Below are 19345 nucleotides of genomic sequence, written 5' to 3' on the forward strand. Positions count from 1 at the left end.
CCTAGCTCCCCCATAGCTCTATTGGGGTTCAGTCCCCCCATACCCCAGGGAAGCACTAATGGGGCCCACCCTCCTAGCCCTCCCCATGGCTCTAGTGTAGCCCAACCCCCCCCATATGCCCCAGGGGAGCACTAATGGGGCCCAGCCCCCCCCATGGCTCTAGTGTAGCCCAGCCCCCCCCCACATGCCCCAGGGGAGCACTAATGGGGCCCAGCCCCCTAGCCCTCCCCATGGCTCTAGTGTAGGCCAGCCCTCCCCCCCCATACCCCAGGGGAGCGCTAATGGGGCCCAGCCCCCCCCACAGCTCTAGTGGGGTCCAGCCCCCCCCCATACCCCAGGGGAGCACTAATGGGGCCCAGCCCCCTAGCCCTCCCCATGGCTCTAGTGTAGCCCAGCCCCCCCCATACCCCAGGGGAGCGCTAATGGGGCCCATCCCACCCCATGGCTCTAGGGGGCCGAGCCCCCATATGCCTCAGGGGAGCGCTAATGGGGCCCAGCCCCCCCCATGGCTCTAGTGGGGCCCAGCCCGCCCCCATACCCCAGGGGAGCGCTAATGGGGCCCAGCCCACCCCATGGCTCTAGGGGAGCACTAATGGGGCCCAGCCCCCTAGCCCTCCCCATGGCTCTAGTGTAGCCCAACCCCCCCCCATACCCCAGGGGAGCGCTAATGGGGCCCAGCCCACCCCATGGCTCTAGGGGGCCGAGCCCCACATGCCTCAGGGGAGCGCTAATGGGGCCCAGCCCCCCCCATGGCTCTAGTGGGGCCCAGCCCCCCCCATACCCCAGGGGAGCGCTAATGGGGCCCAGCCCCCCCCATGACTCTAGTGGGGTCCAGCCCCCCCCATACCCCAGGGGAGCGCCGTGCTCCCCCCAGAGCTGACGGGGCCCCGCCGCCACCGGTCGCTCACGTCCCCCCCGCCCGCGGGGACAAGTTGTGCGACCCGAGCACGTTGCTATGGCAACGGGGAGAAGGGGGTGGGCTCTCCTTCCCGCCTTCTCAGAGCGCGCGCGGCGGCGGGCGGGGGTGCTGTGCGCGTGCGCCGCGGACTCTATATCAGGGGCCCGCGGCGCCTGCGCGCGGAGAGGCAGGCAGCCGGCTGGCGGGCGGGCGGTTGGAGCGGGAGCCATGTCTCGCTACGGCCGCTATGGAGGCGGTAGGCGCTAGGCCGTGCCGCGCGGGGGCCGGCAGCGGGGGGTTGATGCGGGGGGGGGTCTCCTCGCCGATCCCGGGGGGGCGGGGCCCGGGGCGCGGCGCGCGCGGGGCTCGCCGCGGGGGAGGCCGCCGCCATTTTGCGCACGTTGGGCGGCCGCCGCGCGGCTGGGCCAGGGACGGCCGCGGGTGGGGCGGCCAAGATGGCGGCGGGGCTGGCGCCTGGCTCGGGCCGCCTGGGGGCGGGGCGCGGGCTGCGGGGCCTCGGCGACCGCGTGCGTTGCTCTTGCAGAGACCAAGGTGTACGTGGGCAACCTGGGCACCGGCGCCGGCAAGGGCGAGCTGGAGCGCGCCTTCAGCTACTACGGGCCGCTGCGCACGGTGTGGATCGCGCGGAACCCGCCGGGCTTCGCCTTCGTGGAGTTCGAGGACCCGCGAGACGCGGAGGACGCGGTGCTCGGGCTGGACGGAAAGTAGGTGGCGGCGGGGGCGGCGGGGGCGGGGCGGCGCGGGCGGCGGCGGCGGCGGGGAGTGACCGGCGCCTGTCTCGGCCCGCAGGGTGCTGTGCGGCTCGCGGGTGAGAGTGGAGCTGTCGACGGGCATGCCCCGCCGCTCCCGCTACGACCGGCCCCCCGCGCGGCGCCCCTTCGACCCCAACGACCGGTGCTACGAGTGCGGAGACAAGGGCCACTACGCTTACGACTGCCACCGCTACAGTCGTCGGAGGAGGAGCAGGTACGGGGGGGGGCGGCGCGGCCGGGTCTCTTCGCCAGGGACGGAGGTGGTCTTGTTAGCCAAGGACAGCATGCTGTGCCAGATTAGTGTAACTGTAATGCTGTAGTCATGCAGGTGTGTTTTACGTTTTGTTGATATTTCATATTAAATGTTAATATATTAACAATCAACCTGGTCAAAACCTTTCAGGTTTCTTCGTTTGAGTCAGTCGCCTTGATTCAGAATGTCACAAGCCTTAAGGTTTCATGCTGAGGCGCCTTGCAAAATCCGACAATTAAGATCCTCCTAGACCTTGAGGTGATCAGCATAAGAGGCCAGATCCCCTCGAGCCATCTACACCTAGCTTCACCATATTCTTTAAAGGGCAGAAAATTTGAGACGGTGATCGCCGTAACAGTAAATTTGGCTTTCAATTGGGGCCCCCCCCCCTCCGGTTTAGAAAGAGGAACACCAGATTGACCACATTCCCACCTAGAAAAATCTTCTTGCGTCAATCAAGCCTCACCCTGGCTCATTTGGCTGTCAGTTTGATCGTCGTTAGATTGAAGAGAACACCTAGATGCAGCGATCGGCTATAGATACTTCTAGATCGTCTAGATCTGCTAGACCTTGGGCCAAAGAGGGTCGACCTGCAAACTTGCAAGGTTTATTTTAAATACACATTACAGTGTTTTATATTATAATGTAATTCTAAATGTAATTCAGCTTAACATCTTTTCTAGGTAGTAAAAATACTCAAAACAAATAGGCCCTGAGTTTTTTCCAACTGACAGACACTAATTTTTAGTTGTCTGAAATTTTAACTTCAGCAAAGGCTCACGTGCACTAATGGCTAAAGTTCTTTTCTAATACTTATTTTTTCTAACCTAACATTAGGTCACGGTCCAGATCTCATTCAAGGTCCAGAGGAAGAAGGTATTCTCGGTCACGCAGCCGAAGCCGTGGTAGGAGGTGCGTTTCAGACTGTCTTGTGCTTTCCTTTTTAAAGAGAAGTCAGACATCCTATTCACCTTTTTTAAAGACAAGTAAAGCTTTGTATAATATTTTCAATCTTTTCACTGTAGATCCAGGTCAGCTTCCCTTCGCAGATCGAGGTCTGTGTCGCCTCGTAGATCTAGATCGGCCTCACCCCGTAGATCCCGATCACGTTCTTTAAAAAGATCAAGGTAATCGGTTTTGTATTATGATTATCAGCCAACGTTTCTGTTAAGGTGGATTCAGAATATTTGAAGGGTATGGTGGGAGGTAGTGTGAAACTCATTCTTTGTTTTATTTGGTGAGTAGATTCTGTGAGAATGGTTTGAGCCTTCAAGACCAAACATACTAACTTGGGTGAATTTCCCCTCAACTAAACTGAATGTTCTGAAAACAGTTCTCTTGAATTTTTGGTATTGCACGTTTAGCTGGTCTTAGGGTCTGGCGTACGCTTAAACATTACGCCAGCCTAGTTATGTCCTTAAGGAGTGTCAATAAAAGCACACCCCAAACAATAAAAAAAAAAAGCCCTGGAGCAATTATGTAAATAAAAATTGCTTTACATAGCATAACGTAATATAAGCTTATCAATGACATCAACTTCCCAAATTTGAGTGTTTGATTTTTGATTTTTTGGAAAATAGTGCCTCTATCTAACGCTGGCAAACAGGATCTTACTAAGATAACAAAATTGCTGCTGCAATATTGACTGCTTGATGGAGTTTTTTTTTACCTAGACAGCAAATGCTGTGCATTTTTTTTTCTTAACTGCATTTCTGTATTAATACAGAAAATAATTCTTACGTGGATTTGAGTTGGCTTTCATTAGTTTCCTTCTTCAAACTTTAGGTCTAGATCAAGATCCAGATCCAGATCTGCTTTATGGCCACGAAGCAGGTAAGATGTTTGCCATAATTAATTAAAGCCACTTAATAGTATCTATAGGTTTACTTAGTCAAATGTGTGTGTTCTTTTGGCCATAGATAGATGCACATCAGGCAAAACTTGTTCGTATACCAGAAGTTTGCCTGTGGTTCACCATCATGCACTAAGACCCTAATGTGTCCTGTAAAAATGAAGTTGGTGCCAGGAAAGTATATTACAAGGGAGACTTACATAGTTTCAAACCCCAGACTTGCTGGGGAAAAAACGCTTAAACAACATCTAGCAAAACATAAATGCACAGTAATAGAGAACTCAAGAGACTCCGGGGGTGTGGGATGTGTTTGGGGGGGGAATTACCTCTTGATGCTAAAATGTGCTGTTTCTGCCTGTTATCTCATGAATGTCCTATTGAAACTTAACATTAGTTCCCCCCTAAATTCAAATGTCCATTTGGCCATTCTTCAGTATGCCCTGATTCATTTGCATATGCTAGTGGTGTGCAGCGAACAACTAGCCATGATCAATGTATGTGTCAGCTATAGGGAGACTCAAATATTAGGGCATGTTACTGAATTGTAGGAATGGGACTGTTTTTCTATGAGTCATCTGTTGGCTCTTGTGAATGAGGTACTCCTAGAATTCAAATCCTAACATAAAGCTTCTTTGTGACATACCGTATGTATGCAGTTTAGTGCTCCGGTAGTAGTGGAAGAGTTTTTTCAAGATGGGAGTTGCTGAAAAGTGTCAAAGCATTGGCATTGTTCACTGCATAGTTTTAAAGATACTCTCCATTGAACTTCACCTTCAAGCAAGCAGAAGATTCTAATGGCTTATTTACAGAAGAACAAAGGGAACTCTTGGCTGCAGAGCTCCAAAAGTTCTAGAATCAGTTAAATGTTCACATCTTGTAGGTAGTTTTAAAATGTCACAGTCACAGCAGGAGAACTTTGTTTCTGATGGTGGTTATATTAAGGAGGCACTGCTCTCTTGTGCTAATGGTTTTTGTTGAAGGATTTTCTGAAGAAACAAAACTGCACAGAAGAGTTGCCAAGAAGTAGAAATAGGTGGGATCAAACACAAATGTGAGCACCTGACTTGCAATGTATGAGCATGTTTTCATTACATGAGTAGCGATGGATGGTGAATGCATCTCAAGAGATGAGGACAGATAAAACTTCAGTGCGGTATTTTCAGAAACAGATGATGCTCAGTTACTGCTAATTGTAGCAAGTGTCATACAGTATCTTTATAAATTTTGAAATAGAATGGTATTCAGTGCAACACTGATAGCTGCTTCCTCATGTTTATCCTTCAACCAATCAGTGCTGATACTGAACAGTGATGGTGAAAGAACTCTCTCCAAGTGCCTATGGAGATAAGAAACCATGCAGTGTATCTGCCTTAGTAGTGGGGATTAACTTGATGCCCATACAAATCCTTTTTAAAGGATTTTTGCATACATTCAGTGATGCGTATTTAAAATGCTGACTAACGCATTTTTGGAGATTTTTCAGTATGGAAGGAATTGTTTTCATGTAACTTTTTTTTTCACTTGTGTTCATATTTTGCAGCCGATCAAAGTCCAGATCACCATCTCCAAAGAGAAGGTAAGCTGAATCTTGTGACTAAAGACTACTGAAAACTTGTTTGACTGAGATTACCAGAACTTTTCCCTATACTTTGTCTCTGATTTAACTGTAAGGTATATTTTGGATGGACAGGGCTGCCTTAATTAATGCATGGGACACTGATTACTCTGGCCCAAAATGGTAAAGCTGTTTCCAAGAAAGTGGGTGAATGTTGTATTATGCGGATCTTGCCTTTGGCAATTGCTGTATTACTTCCATCCTCTACAATGGCTTCGTTAACCTGAGATGGTACAAGTGGATGAGCTAAAGCATGAAATAAATTTTAAGCACAGGGGGAATCAATTTTAAGCAGTCTATTTAAAAACTCCAGTGATCATAATGAGATTAATTTGTGTTCTAGAAGGTACAGTGGGCTACTTCTGGCTTACAATTAAATCCTTTTCAGAAGGACTGAACCTACTTTCTCAAGGGGTGGGGGATATAACCAGAGTCAAAAATCTGAATGAGAGTAGTAAAGATAATGGAAAACGTAAATGGCTCTGAGTAAAACTGGAAATGGATTAAATGTGTTGAAGCAAAATATAAACTAAAGACTTCTTATAGCAAACACCCATCTGATTGAATGTAGTCAAACTGTGGTCCACCTTGCTGGTGGCTCTGTCTTGACTAACAGCTGTACAGTCTGTTGTTGCTACATGGTAATAGCAAGATAGAATTTTCTACATTTCCCTTTCATAACCCAGATGAGTACGTGTTAGAACATTGTATATTTTATGTAATTAATCATTAGCCTTTGTTTTTCCATTTTAGTTTGAGCCATTTATAACCATTTTCCATTAATTGAGGATAAGTATGATCTTCTCAACGCTTGGAGACAGCTTTTCCAAGCTTGACTGAAGTCTCTTGAGGGAAGGAGTGCATGGGAACTAAAGTAGCTTGTGCCTTGCCACAGCGTGTGCCTGACCTTGAGATCCTTGTTTGTAGCTTCCTTTTTATCCTTTCCTGTTAACGCTTTCATGCACTTCCAGAAAGGATTCCATGCTTCAAGATGTCATTTTCATGCCCAGATAAATTTGTTAGTCTCTAAGGTGCCACAAGGACTCCTCGTTGTTTTTGCTGATACAGACTAACACGGCTACCACTCTGAAACCTTTCATTTAAAGGTTACTAATGATTCTGTAGCAAAGTTACAATTTCATATACCCTTTGAGGATGTATGTGTAAGATCTGTTTTAAAAGTAAAACTAATTCTCTACCTTCATTGGTGCTAATTATTGGGTTATTTCAGAAAATACATGAGGTGGTTTTTGTTTTTGTTTTTTCCTGGTGATATTGCTATATCGGCAGTTCCAAGTCAAAACTAGAGTTACTCCAACTAACTTCTGTTTTTTTTTCACTTTCAGTCGTTCACCATCAGGAAGCCCTCGAAGGAGGAGTGCAAGTCCTGTAAGAATGGACTGAAATTTCAAAGTTAACGTTTTAGGAAGAAAGTTATTTTGTTTACGTTGTTATAAGGGATTTTGTCTCTGATGTAAATGGTAAGGGCTTAGTCCTAGAAGGGTATTTCAATCAAATGACAATTGGCCTGGATCGGGATCGTCTAAATTTGTGACATCACATTAGTAGATTAGTGTGCAACTTTTTTTGTTGTATGCATTTGCATTCTGTGATCTGAAAATGTGGGACTTTTTTTATTGACACATAGAAATAAAATGTGTATTTCTAACTAAAAACCTCTTTGTCGTAGCTGTACTGCTTCTGTTAATGCTTCAGTAACTTCAAAGCAAGTCATGTATGTCATTGAAGTTGACGTTATACAGGTTGTCAAACTTAAAAAATTGATGGCTATCAAACCAGTCATATCTTCTCAGTTTATTTTGAATTCTGGACTGAGGTGTATCTTTAATTTCTGCTTTTGTTCTGAGCTATGGATGCGGTGACACAAGTTAAAGGTGATCTGCAAAGTGTTTTTACAAAAGGTGCTTGTGCCTTTTTTGATAGGTTTTTTGATTCTGAAAGTGATCTAAAAGGAAGTGTAACTTTTGTTCTACTGGTTTTTAACTTAAAATGATCGGGAATGTGAAGTCTAGTCTTCTGTAGCTGTATTGGAGAACCAGTGAAGTATCAGATGTTTTGAATTCTTAAATGAAGGCGTTGAAAGGAGTTTTTACTCAAAATGAAATTAAATGGCTGTTTACAAAATTTTAAACACTCTGGTTAAAAGGTAACAGCTCAATTGCCGCTACTTTTTACATATAAAGAAGCAGAAAAGGGCACAAGCGCAAGTTGTCTGTTGCAGGTTACCTTTAAACAGTGTATGTTGAGGGAGAAAAAATACAGCTCTGTCATGACTTTCTCTTCTGCAACCTGCTGTGTCCGATTAGACAAATTGGGGGGTAAATTAACTAAACTGAGTGGTTTTATGCAGTCACAGTCTGTTCTGCAACATACATTGCAGTCATAAAGCAGCCTGTATGCTGATGGGCAAAACCTTTTATGGTACTGGTAAGATAATTCCTGTAGTACGCAGCAAGTACATGATTGAAGAGCGTAAAATAAATTGTATATGAGGAAGTATTTCAAACTGAAGCCTATTTTGTGATCTCTAATAAGTTGCAAGGGGCTTTGGCACTTCATGTGGAAGCTGAGCATGACCCGGTAAGGATGTTGTTAGACTGCCAGGAACCTTTTTTGATAAATAAACAAAAACCCTGCAGCTCCTCAATATTCTGGCCTGTTTCAAAAAAGAACTAGATAAATTCATGGAGGCAAGGTCCATCAGTGGCTATTAGCCAGGAAGGGCAGGGATGGTGTTCCTAGCCTTTGTTTGCCAGAAGCTGGGAATGGGTGATGGAATGGATCACTTGATGATTACCTGTTCTGTTCATTCCCTCTGGGACATCTAGCATTGGCCACTGTGGGAAGACAGGATACTGGGCTAGATGGACCTTTGGTCTGACCCAGTATGGCCGTTCTTATGCTGTAGTTGAATACCATTTCAACATTGAAGGAGAACGCTTTAGAGCACCTTCATAGGCACGGATTTTGAAAGAACAAACTTGTTTGTACTTCTAATGAAATGTCTAATGGTAGAGTATGCTTGTAAAAGTATAAACCTTCTTAACGTAGTAAATAGAAAATTACTTGTCCCAAAAGACACATTCTGCGTAATCCACACATTTCCGATAGACTTCTTATCTAATGTTAGGCTTCACTCATGCCTGTAAGACTTTTGGAACTATTAAGTAATCCCAACACTCTGAACCAGTCAGTCCCTAGACTTGTTCACACATGAAGGTTCTTGAGTACTAGCCATTGGAGTGGCCTACTTTGGTGAAGTTCTCTTACTTTGACAGTTTTCATGGTAACCTGCCAGGCTTATTTCTTAAATCTATTAGCTAGTTTCCTAAGTTCATGCCTTGACTTGATTTTTGCCGTGTCTAGTTTTCAATATGTACAGTGCATTGTGGTTTAGCAACAGGTGCATCAGCTTCCATTGCTAAATAGTCTGTGATTCTGTAATTGTGTTAATTCTTAAAAACAAGACCCCAAAAACTGAAAATGGGGGTGGGAGATAACCTTATATAATTATGAGGAAATGGTTTAGCAAATATACGTAGAAGTCATTGCTTACAGGTATCCTTATTCATTGTACAGAGGAGTCTGGGCACCAAATAAAAGCTGAAAGTGAGGTCAGTCTAGAGTAGTTGAAGCGTAGCAGTGTAATGGCTTGTGTACATGAGTTGCACTGGCTTAACATGAGGTGTGAATTTACTGTGGGGATCCTCTTGATTTTGGTTTAGTGTAAATTAGTTGGGAACAGGTGTGAACTAAACTGCAATAACAAGCCCTTAAACTGAAACAAGTGTCAGTGCAGAGCTTTACTGCATTAGTGTAAATTCATGCTTTAGGTCAGTGGCTCTTAACCTTTGCAGACTACTGTACCCCTTTCAGGAGTCTGATTTGTCTTGCATACCCCCCAAGTTACACCTCACTTAAACTACTTGCTTACAAAATCAGACATAAAAATACAAAAGTGTCACAGCACACTATACTGAAAAATTGGAATCAACTGGAATATAAATATTGTACTTACATTTGAGTGTATAGTGTATAGAGCAGTATAAACAAGTAATGAAATTTTAGTGTGTACTGACTTCACTAGTGCTTTTTATGTATCCTGTTGTAATCTAGGCAAATAGCTAGATGAGTTGATGTACCTCCTGCAAGACTTCTGCATACCCCCACAGATACACCTGGTTGAGAACCACCGCTTTAGGTTAAGCTTCTGCAGTTTTCCCATGTAGACCAAGCCCCAAGAGGAAACTAGATGCCTGTAAAGACTCAGAGGCCTGGAGCTGGGAAGAGGATGACCTGGGGAAAAAAGTAAATGCACCGCATGTACAGAAATGGAGGAAGAGATTGGGACAGGAAGGTACTTAGGGTGGAAAAGAACCAGACAACAAATGTAGCACTTTAGTGATACTTTAACACAGCTGTTGATTGGTGATTCACCCATTACAAGACTGTGCTAAGAGGAATGTCGGTACTGAGTGGGATGCACAGGGAAATGAAGGAGCTGTCATCAGGACCCCTGGAACAGGTTCTTTGTTCATTGCAGAAGAGGAAAACTGGGTCACAAGGAAACAAGTAATGGGGATGGCCATCAGGAAACTTGTACCACCGAAAGGAGAGAGGGATAGCCCCCAGCCTCTCTTGTGGCCACTCTGACTTTTTCAGGCTCTCACCCTTTGCCTCAGTGCTTCCTCCTTTTTGCACAGCATGGTTTTGCTTTTTGTTCTGACAGATCCCTTTGGGATGGGATGTCTGCTTGAGGAAGCAGACTCTTGTCACCCTCCTGCCTCTAGGGCTGATTGACTCACCTCTTTAAATAGAGGAAGTTTGCACAGTTTCCCGGAGACCACTTGGGTGTTGGCAAGCTTCCCTGGTTGACTTGACCTACGCTGCAGCTGTGAGTTGCATCTCTCCTGGGAAGCAACTGTCACCACCAAATTGTGGTTCTTTTATGTGGTGCAAAATGCTCCTCGAGCAGCAGTGAAGGCCAATACACTTACAGTTATGAAGGAAGCTCCCCCCCTGGCAGGGCCATATCCCAGCCTGGCAGATGGAGCCAGGCTCCAGTAGAGAAGTTAGTGTGCAGGAGGGGATGCAGGGATGAGGAATGAGCCAGCTTTGGGGTTGGCTGAGGGGTGGTCAGGAAAGGAGGCCACTGAAGGGGGGGGGTGTTAGTGGGGAATGGGGGGAGCCACCCAAGAAGGCTGCTGTTAGGGGTTGGCCAGGGCTGAGGAGCAGATTGGGGGCTCATTGCCTCCTTGCTACTTTCTGCTTGGTGCAGTGGGAGGCCCCAGGAAGCTAGGCTCAGCCAGAAGGAGCCTCCTGGCTTCCCTCAGGCTCTTGGTTGGGCTGCACCCAAGTGTGGAGCTTCTTGCCTGGTGCTGGGAAGGCTTAGATGGCACCTCCATGGCATCGGGGCAGTGGGCAGAGCTCCAAAGCAGCTGCACCAGCCTACATGGCACTAGGGCTTTCCCTGAGCTTGCCCCATGATTCCATACCTTGAAGCATGAGTCTGAGCCCAGCCTGGAGATCTAACAACTCCTGTCCCTACAGCCAGTGCTGACCCCATTGGGCTCCAGCTCCTCCCTGCCCAGCCCTGTTTGCCACTTTGGTGGTAATTAAAAGCTGGACACTGGAGTGCTGGAATCTCCCCTGCCCTGCCTCCTTCCCCCCAAGGCCCTGCCCCCATCCACCCCTCTTCTCCCTTCCCCCTAGTTGGTTGCTGTTTTTCGCCTTCTATCCCCCTGACCAGGTCAGCAGGGACTCTTGGGAGCTACGGCTTCCTGAGGCAGGTAGGTGGTGGCCCCAGCTGAATAGGGGCTGGCAGCGGTGATGACCCAGCACCTACCTGCCTCCCCTGCCCGCAGTAACTGAACTTTGGGTATCTGGTCAGTAGATTTGACCGGACACTGTCAGGTCCCCTTTTCGACTGGACTTTCTGGTTGAAAACCTGGCACCTAGCCACTCTACCTGCCCCACTCAGGCTAGCGTAGCCCGAAGGACTCGGTACCCACCATCCCCTAGAGCAGTGGTTCTCAAACTTGTATTGACAGGTTTCAGAGTAGCAGCCGTGTTAGTCTGTATCCGCAAAAAGAAAAGGAGGACTTGTGGCACCTTAGAGACTAACATTTATTTGAGCATAAGCTTTCGTGAGCTACAGCTCACTTCATCGGATGTACTGGTGACCTCTTTCACACAGCCAGCCTCTGAGTGTGACCCCCGCCCCTTTATAAATTATATTTAACAGTATTATAAATGTTGGGGGTGGCAGCTGACCGCTCACAAGCCTCCATGTAATAACCTCATAGGGGCTCTCTGCCCCCAGTTTGAGAACCTCTGGCCCAGAGCTGAAGAGCTGTCAGCAAGCCCCCTGCGAGCCAGTCATTCCATGCGCCAAACTCCCAGTGAATTAACAGGTAGGAGAGCCTCGTATGTGAGCAGCAATCCCATGCCAAGGGCCACTGGGTTGTTACTGAGCATTCACTCCCCGGCCAGTCCAGCGCATGTGCTCACCACTCACGCAGACAGACGATGGTCCCTATCAGCAGCGACCTCCTGGTAGGGCAGCTTCTTTGTCCTGAGGGAGCTGGTGCTGGACTCGGCGCCTCACCAGCTGGGAGGTTCGGGGTCCTGAAGGAGACCATGAAACACTATTGCCTGTTGGCTCCTCAGCCTGTAACCCCCTCCCCCAGCCAGCCAGCCCCCAAGCCCAGAGAGGAGGGTGAGTCGTTCCAGCTACGTGTTAGAAACAAGGCAGCAAGAGTGCTGCAGTCCTGAGGAGAACAAGGCTCCTAGTTAGTGGGGATTCCCCCAGCCAGCATAATGAGCGAGATCTCACGGCCATCGGGATGTATTAATGACTTTGTGACTCATAAGGCGACAAGAATAAACAAGAAATAGACACCACTAACCTGTGTGCACACGGAGCCCTAAGGGTACGAAGAACTAGTCCCTGCTCATTGTGGAACCCTACCTGCTGCATTGGGACATACACGGTATTAAACCCTTCTCTGGTCCCTCTCCTAACTGTGGGGTGGAGGGGGCTCCCAGTGCTGTCTAACCACACCAGACCTGACCCAGCTGCTCCAGGACCCTCAGGCTCGGCTCTCCTCTCCCCTCCCTGCAGCTTTAGGGTCTCGAGTACTGACCTGCTGGGTTTGATGGGGGCGGGGGGAGGGCTTCTCTCCCCAGTAACAGGCTGCTTTACTGGCCCAAAGTGCTTCACTTTGAATTTGGCTTTCTGATTTAGGGCCTTGCCCTTTATTCCTTGTGTACCTGAAATTCCCTGTTATTTATTACATACGATATGTACGCTACTTCAAATACAGCACATCCTCTGTATGTGCCCCATGCTTTCCTCTCACCAGTAGGCATAGAGCTCTTCCAGAATTAGGCCCATTGTCATCAGTGGGGAAGAAAGTAGAAATTACCTGTTCGTAATGGCTTTTGCTGGCTCCTTTTCCCGCTGCTGCAGCATCTCCCCCCAGGGAGGGTCCCTCGGATCCTCTGACTCCTGATGTGGTCTGCATGGGAAAGGAGCAGCTGTGGTGGTTGGGGAGTTTGTGAAACAAGAGCTTTCATGAGGAACTTAGTTCTGAGGATCTCGCTTCGCTGTTTGCAGAGAATTGCACCCCTTGCCTTTGTGAGGCTCAGTGGGATGAATGTGACTGCCCCATTGTCTCGGGGGAGGGTGGGCCTGTGTGTGCTGTACTGGAGTTGTTGGCAAGGTGCACTTGCTAGGCGCTTTTGTGGAGGAAGATTTTCTCCCGACGGCTGGAGAGAAATTTCCCAGGGCGACGATAACAACAAGGAATAACGGGATGTGATGAGGAAATGGACTTTGAGCTTGAGCTCTCAAGCTATGGAATAGCCTCCCAATGAAGGAGGGCCTAGCCCCATCCATCTCTTGGGACTTTACAATTAGACTTGAAATACACCAAAGGTAGCACTCCTGCATAATCATGAAGAGGGGCTGGATGATCTTCACATCCTCTGCATCTCTGATCTCTGTGACCGTTTTGCCTGCTTCCCATTCTCCGCAGAAAATCCTGCTCACCTCATTCCTGTTTGCACCTTGTGCTCTGCCTGGTCCAGGAGCTGTGAGACAAACAGCCAAAGGCCTGGCAGAAAGGAACGAGAAGATGGAGAGAACCAAGGGAAGGTTCCTCATCTTTATTTCTAAATTCAAACCTGCAGGAAAAGCCTTTCTGGGGAAATCCACAAAGAACCTGTTCTCAGAGCCAGCAGCTGAAGTTGTAAACTCCAACCCCACAAGCGCTGTCCAATTGTGGGTTGCGATTCCTGAGACGGAAGGGATGGGAACGCCATGGAAACTGCCTGGTTAGCCTGCGGTGAGGTCTATTGCACATTACACTGGCATGCCATCTCCACACAATGAAGGAGTGACTTTTATGGGTGCAACGTGAAGTCCTGGCTCCCTCCCACCCCCAGTGGGGATTAGGCAGGGGAAGGGGGCAAAGTTCAGAGTTCCAGTGGAAACATGTAGCACTACCCCCAGGAGAGAAAACTGGGCCATTAATCCGAACCAGGAACCAAACCCACCTCCTGTCCGGATCCTGCCACTGAGCCGCTGCAGCGATGGTCCTTCCAGCATGACTCCCCCTCTCCTCTGGATCTCCTCGATGGCCCCACTTGCGCACACACGTTCAGATTATGGTATAAGTGTCAGAGACCAAGAGAGAGGCTGCCAGACCCCACATTTCTTATCCAGCTTTGCCCTTCCCTGTGGTCCTGCACCCTGCACTTCTAGGCCTTCTGGGCTGTTCGATGCCCATGTTCTACACACCACGTGTGTATTATGAAGCACTTTCCCTTGACCAGGACAAAGAGGGAAGTGAGCGTTAGATTCTCCCTCTCTCTTGAAGCTGGGCAAAGCAGTGTGCACTCATGGAAAGACCACGCTGGGCTCAAAGCATGCTGATGTCCTTATCTTTGCACTCTATTGCTGTGAGCACGTCAAGTGTTCCCCAGGGGGGTACCGGGGAGCATGCACAGGCTGAGTTCCCTTGGTGGTGCTGGTGCCTGGTTTCCCATCTCTCATGTAACTGAACAATGGGAGGGTGCTGGAAAGGTTTACGGAAATTCATGCTCAGCTGGGACTGCTGCGTCCAGCTAGGGACAGAACCTGGCACTCGACTAGAAAAACACATCAAACTCTCTCTTGTCCCATGGGTGTTGGGCTGCAGGGCTTTAGCTCAGTCAGGTGAAAAACCAGGCAGGAGAGTAAATGCCAGTTACAGTGTTAAGGAACTGGGCTCTTTGGCCTGTTTATGTGGAATCGGCAAACTGATGCCACCCTCCACTTCTCCCCAGCCCTGGCACCGTCCTGCCAGCACTCCAGGAATGACTAGTCCCAGGGGAGAGAATGCAGAAGGTTATGTCAGCCCCACATCACTCTGTGCTCTAGTTCCCCACGGCAGGGGGCCCCCAGCCATAGCCATGGGGACATTGTCTTTAGATGCTCTGACGAGAGCTCTGGGACATATGCCTTTAACAGAACCAGGGTGTGCTGGAGAAACCCCATTGTAACAGTGGGTCAGATTCTCCACTGGGAACGCCCTTCTCTGATCCCGGAGCGGTTGGATGAGCAGGTGGAGGCCTGTGAGAGAGGCAGAAAGGAAAAAGAACTTGGGGGAAGTTTTCTTGTCTCTTCAGATTTGAATTGCTGATGAGATGTTCGGGTTATCAGAGAGAAACGGCTCTTGAACCAGGTGTGAATCCAGTGGTGGTTTGCTATGGCCCTGCTGGGATGTCCAGGCATGTTGGGGAGGCAGAACACCCAGCCTGAGCCTGCTCAGAGGGGAGATTTGTGAGCTCAGATTTGGACTCCTGTTCCTCTGTCCTTCTTCAGGTTGGGGGATGTGATTTGGGGGGAGAAGTGAGGAGATCCTCAGAACTCCAAGGGGACAGTGCAGGAAAGCCCCCAACACTCCCGCCCCCCTAATCAATAACTATTCAAAAAAAGGCTCCTGAAACCAAGATTGAGACTCACTTGATGCCAGCCCCATGTGGCCTCCTGCCTGGGACCAGTCATTCAGCTGCAGTGCAGTCTTTCTCCTCTTCCTTCAGTGTCCACTGAGAGGCCTCTGCAGAGATGGTCACAGTAACAGATCTGGCAGCCATTCAGAGATGGTCACAAAAATGCAGCATTTTTCTGCAGCGGTCCATCCCCTGCTCTATTTATAGGATACTCCACTACACTAAATTCCTACACTTTTCCTCCCACCTCCACGGCATGTTTAAATATTGGAAGGGCCGAGGGGGCCGACAAAGAGCCCAGCCTGGGTGGAAGAGGCCAGAGTGTGGCCTGTGCTACGTTGACGGGCTAGCTGGCATCAAATTGTAAGGACTGCAGTCCTGGCGGGGACAAATGGCAGATGCTTTGGGATGGAGGCTTTACACCAGGGGTGATAAACTGGCCCCAAGGAGGGCTATTGTTAGCTACAAAACCTAAGGTCTAGACCCAGGCCTGCAGGGGTGTTAGGTAGCTAGCAGCACCATGCTGCTGCCCACAGCCGCTGTAACTAGTGTCACCCCACTGCTGACGATCCTCTGTGGACACTGATCATGAGAAGTCCCGCCTCAAGGGGCTGATGGGCAGCAGCCACATGGCCCTGATTGGCTCCCTGCCCTATATAAACCCAAGGGGTGGTCTGGGAGCTCTCCAGGTAATAGTGTGGGTCTCCTGTAGCTGCCGTGGCCATCTCTGCTCCTGAACTCCTAGCTTTGACCTTGGCTTGATTTGGACTTTGCCTCCTGACCCAGACCCTAAAATGTGACTCAGCCTCTGACCCTGGGTATCGACCCTGCCCTGGAACCTGACTGTGAGCTCCCAGCTACTACCATCTCAGGTTTGACCCTGCTCTGACTGTTGGCCCTGACTGCCTTTGTTAGGGTCCTGGCATGAGAGCTGTCATAAAATTACTGGGGACTCTGAGGGAGGGAAACTCAGGCAGGTGCACCTTTTCTGCTGTAGCCGGCTGGTAGGGAGGGGGCGCTGCCCCTGTGACAGGTGGTCTGGTCTCAAAAGGACAACGCAGCCTGAGTGAGAGAAACACTTTTTCCTATTGACAGTGAGACTCCTTGTTGCAGGGATCTTGTCTTTGTCCGTTAGAGTTCCCAGGGTGTGTGTAGTTACGTGACGGACCTTGTAGGCCGCCTCGTTTGGGATAACTCTGTCTCTGTCTCCCTGGTGCGGAAGCATGAGGGGAGAATGCTGCAGCAGGCAGGTGGGGAGCCAGGCAGGCGGGAGGGTTGCCGGGGGGAAGATGGGGCTCACGTAGACAGAAACCTGGGACCCTGGTCCGGCCCCTTGCTGCAGTGACTGTGACAAGGTAATGCACGATGGGCCTTCCTCGGCCACAGGAGCTGGTGGCAGGGGCAGGGTGTCTTTGCGCTGAAGAGGCGGTGGCGGGACGGGGCGGAAAAGCTTTAACTCCTAATACGCTGACTCCCTTCCTTGGCTGGGTCACTGGGGAAATTCAGCCCATGCCCTGCCGAGGAGCCACCCTTGGATGCCAAGGTCGGCTGCCGGCTCGGGCCTACGGAACAAGGCTCCCATAGCAGGCTGAGCGCGTGCGGGTGCGACAGCGGGTGTTCTCCATCCCTGTGACTGCGCGAGAGACCAGCCAAGGCAGGGCACAGCTGCAGACCCCTGGGCCCTGGCAGGTGGCCTCTAGAATTGTTCTCCCGGGACCTGCCTGTGAGTAACTGAACAGGCCGCTAGGGGGCTCTGTTGCTCCACTCCAAGGTGAGCGGAACACGGCCTGTTCCTCCCTCTGGCTTTTTCCCCGTCCCTGGAGTTGCTTCAACAATTGTGATCTATTCCATCAAAATATTGTGGGTCTTTCACTCACCCCCCCCACCTCTAGGTGAATGAGGCGATGCAGATGGTGTAGCATTAGGGCGCTGGATAATGGCCGTTAGGTCTCTCTGATTTCTTGCAGTGGTGTGGTGATTTTTAAGGGGCAATAATGAAAGAGAATTCTGCTGGTCAGTGGAATTACGGCTAGGGGCCTGATCCTGTGGCGGAGAGATGGAAAGTCTCAGGCAGGTGCCAGTCTGCAGGGGGATGCTAACTGTGGAGATAAATCTTCACAGCTTTGTGTGTGGTGAGGGCAGGGTGGGTGGGGGCGATGTCATGCTTCCCTGCTCCATGTCTGAGGTCTCTCTCCATGTAAGGAGAGTCTGCCAGCAGCCTCGCTGAGGCTTTAGTCAGAGAGCAGTGCTCTGGGCACTATGCGGTCTGGAAAGGGTGGATTGGCTGGATTCTGTCCTCTCAGCACCACCTGGACAATAGCTGCTAGATCCCAATGAGCCAGGCTTGGAGCAGGGTCAGGGTTTGGCTCTGTGTAACGAATAATCAGACCTGTGCAGAGGAACCCTGAGTGAGATTTCTCATCTTGTCAGCACCCACCCTGGGCTTCAGTGCTGGAGCGCTGCAGACCTTCTCTGCAATGAGCCGAGACTCCTGCTACAGCACACGCTCCTGTTGGCACTAAACCCGCGCAACCAGGCGGGCATCTGGGCCAGATAGTCTAGCAAATCCGTAATGCCCCACACTAGCATCATTATAGGTTTCATGTATATTTAACTATGCTAGGTTAAATAGACCTGAATTCGTTAACTAATGCATCTTGGCTGCAGTTTGACAGCTCTAAACAAAAGCCCATTTCATCACCCACTGATTAAATCTTCATACAGATCCTTTTACTAATCAGTTGCCAGGTTTCCTGACAGGTAGCTAATAAACAATAAGTGTCTTGCTAGGTCTGGACGTGGACACCCCATTGCAGTACTTCAAAGTTACATTCAGAACTGACTCTTAAAAATACATTTACTAAGTGTCAATTTTTCACATCCTGTGGTATTTGGTCACGTGGCAAAGAATCCATGTCCTTTTCTTTGTTCTGCTCAGGAATGTAACTAGAAGGAGTAAATCAAGATTAACCCTAGAACGATGTTTTTCAGAGTTTGGGTCGTGACCCAGTACTGGGTCGCGGCATATCGGGCACGGGGTCGCTCTGGTTAGCACTGCCAACAGGGATGTTAAAGGTCCTGTCAGTGGTGCTGTTAAGTCTTATCCGCACACTGCCCCCACCCCAAGCACCGGCTCCGCAATTTTCCGGACCTGCTGCTGGCCACTTCCGGGGCGCAGCGCGGTTCGTGGTGCCAGGACAAGCGAGAAGCCTGCCTTCGCGCCCCCTGCTGACGGGGTTACCTCCGGCGGTTCCCTAATCCCCAGCCCTGAGGCCCCCCCCAAATCTGGAACTCATTCCTGCACCCCAAGCCCCTCATCCCTGGCCCCACCCCAGAGCCTGCACCCCCAACCCTGAGCCCCCCAAACCCAGAGCCCCCTCCTGCACCCTGAACCCCTCATCCCCAGCCCAGAGCCCCTCCCAAACCCCTCATTCCCAGCTCCATTAGGTTGCAGGCATCAACAATTTTCTTCAGCTGGGTCCCCAGAAAAGTTTGAAAACCACTGCCCTAGAAGAACTACTTCCTCCGCATTTCCCTAGCATCCCCCGCCTGGCTTCCTATCACAGAAAGAAACCGCACTCCCATCCTCATGGTAGTCAGTAACATACAAAAGCTACATCAGTTTAGTGACCCTGCATGCCATTAGGAATTGCAACGTATGTGGTGCTGTGCAATGCACAAAGGGAAAGGGTAGAGATAGCCCTAAAAGACAGTACAGTCAGACTGGCAGACCTAGAGAAACCATTATGCACTTGGCCAGCAATGACGGGGGATCTCTTTGGTTCTGTGATGTGTATAGTCAATCATTGTGGCCATAAAGACAGCTGGAGGTGCCAGACTGCAACAGGTGCTAGCATGAATGCTGCAGGTCCTCTGAGCAGTGTAAACCAGGGAAAATAAGGGCCTGGGAAGGTGCATTGACCCTATCTCTGCTTTC

General features: G+C 49.7%; 1 protein-coding gene across 1 annotated transcript; it reads left to right on the forward strand.

Annotated features, from left to right (window-relative positions):
* The first annotated feature begins 1022 nt into the window (after positions 1 to 1022).
* Positions 1023 to 7926, forward strand: LOC141985592 (serine/arginine-rich splicing factor 7-like). Its single transcript, XM_074949871.1, has 8 exons — positions 1023 to 1154; positions 1443 to 1623; positions 1709 to 1885; positions 2762 to 2836; positions 2950 to 3051; positions 3710 to 3757; positions 5317 to 5352; positions 6738 to 7926. Exons 1-8 carry the CDS (start codon positions 1127 to 1129, stop codon positions 6793 to 6795), a joined length of 705 nt encoding a protein of 234 aa, XP_074805972.1. The 5' UTR covers positions 1023 to 1126; the 3' UTR covers positions 6796 to 7926.
* Positions 7927 to 19345: the final 11419 nt, after the last annotated feature.

This window comes from Natator depressus, chromosome 3 (assembly GCF_965152275.1).
Source record: "Natator depressus isolate rNatDep1 chromosome 3, rNatDep2.hap1, whole genome shotgun sequence".
Taxonomy (NCBI): Eukaryota; Metazoa; Chordata; order Testudines; family Cheloniidae; genus Natator; species Natator depressus.

What these genes read in the sequence shown, in the direction of transcription:
- LOC141985592 (XM_074949871.1), top strand. Translation starts at nt 1,127, where the DNA reads ATGTCTCGCTACGGCCGCTATGGAGGCG. An exon ending in GCTTTATGGCCACGAAGCAG is followed by an intron (nt 3,758 to 5,316) that starts GTAAGATGTTTG and finishes CATATTTTGCAG; the next exon opens with CCGATCAAAGTCCAGATCAC. An exon ending in TCACCATCTCCAAAGAGAAG is followed by an intron (nt 5,353 to 6,737) that starts GTAAGCTGAATC and finishes TTTCACTTTCAG; the next exon opens with TCGTTCACCATCAGGAAGCC.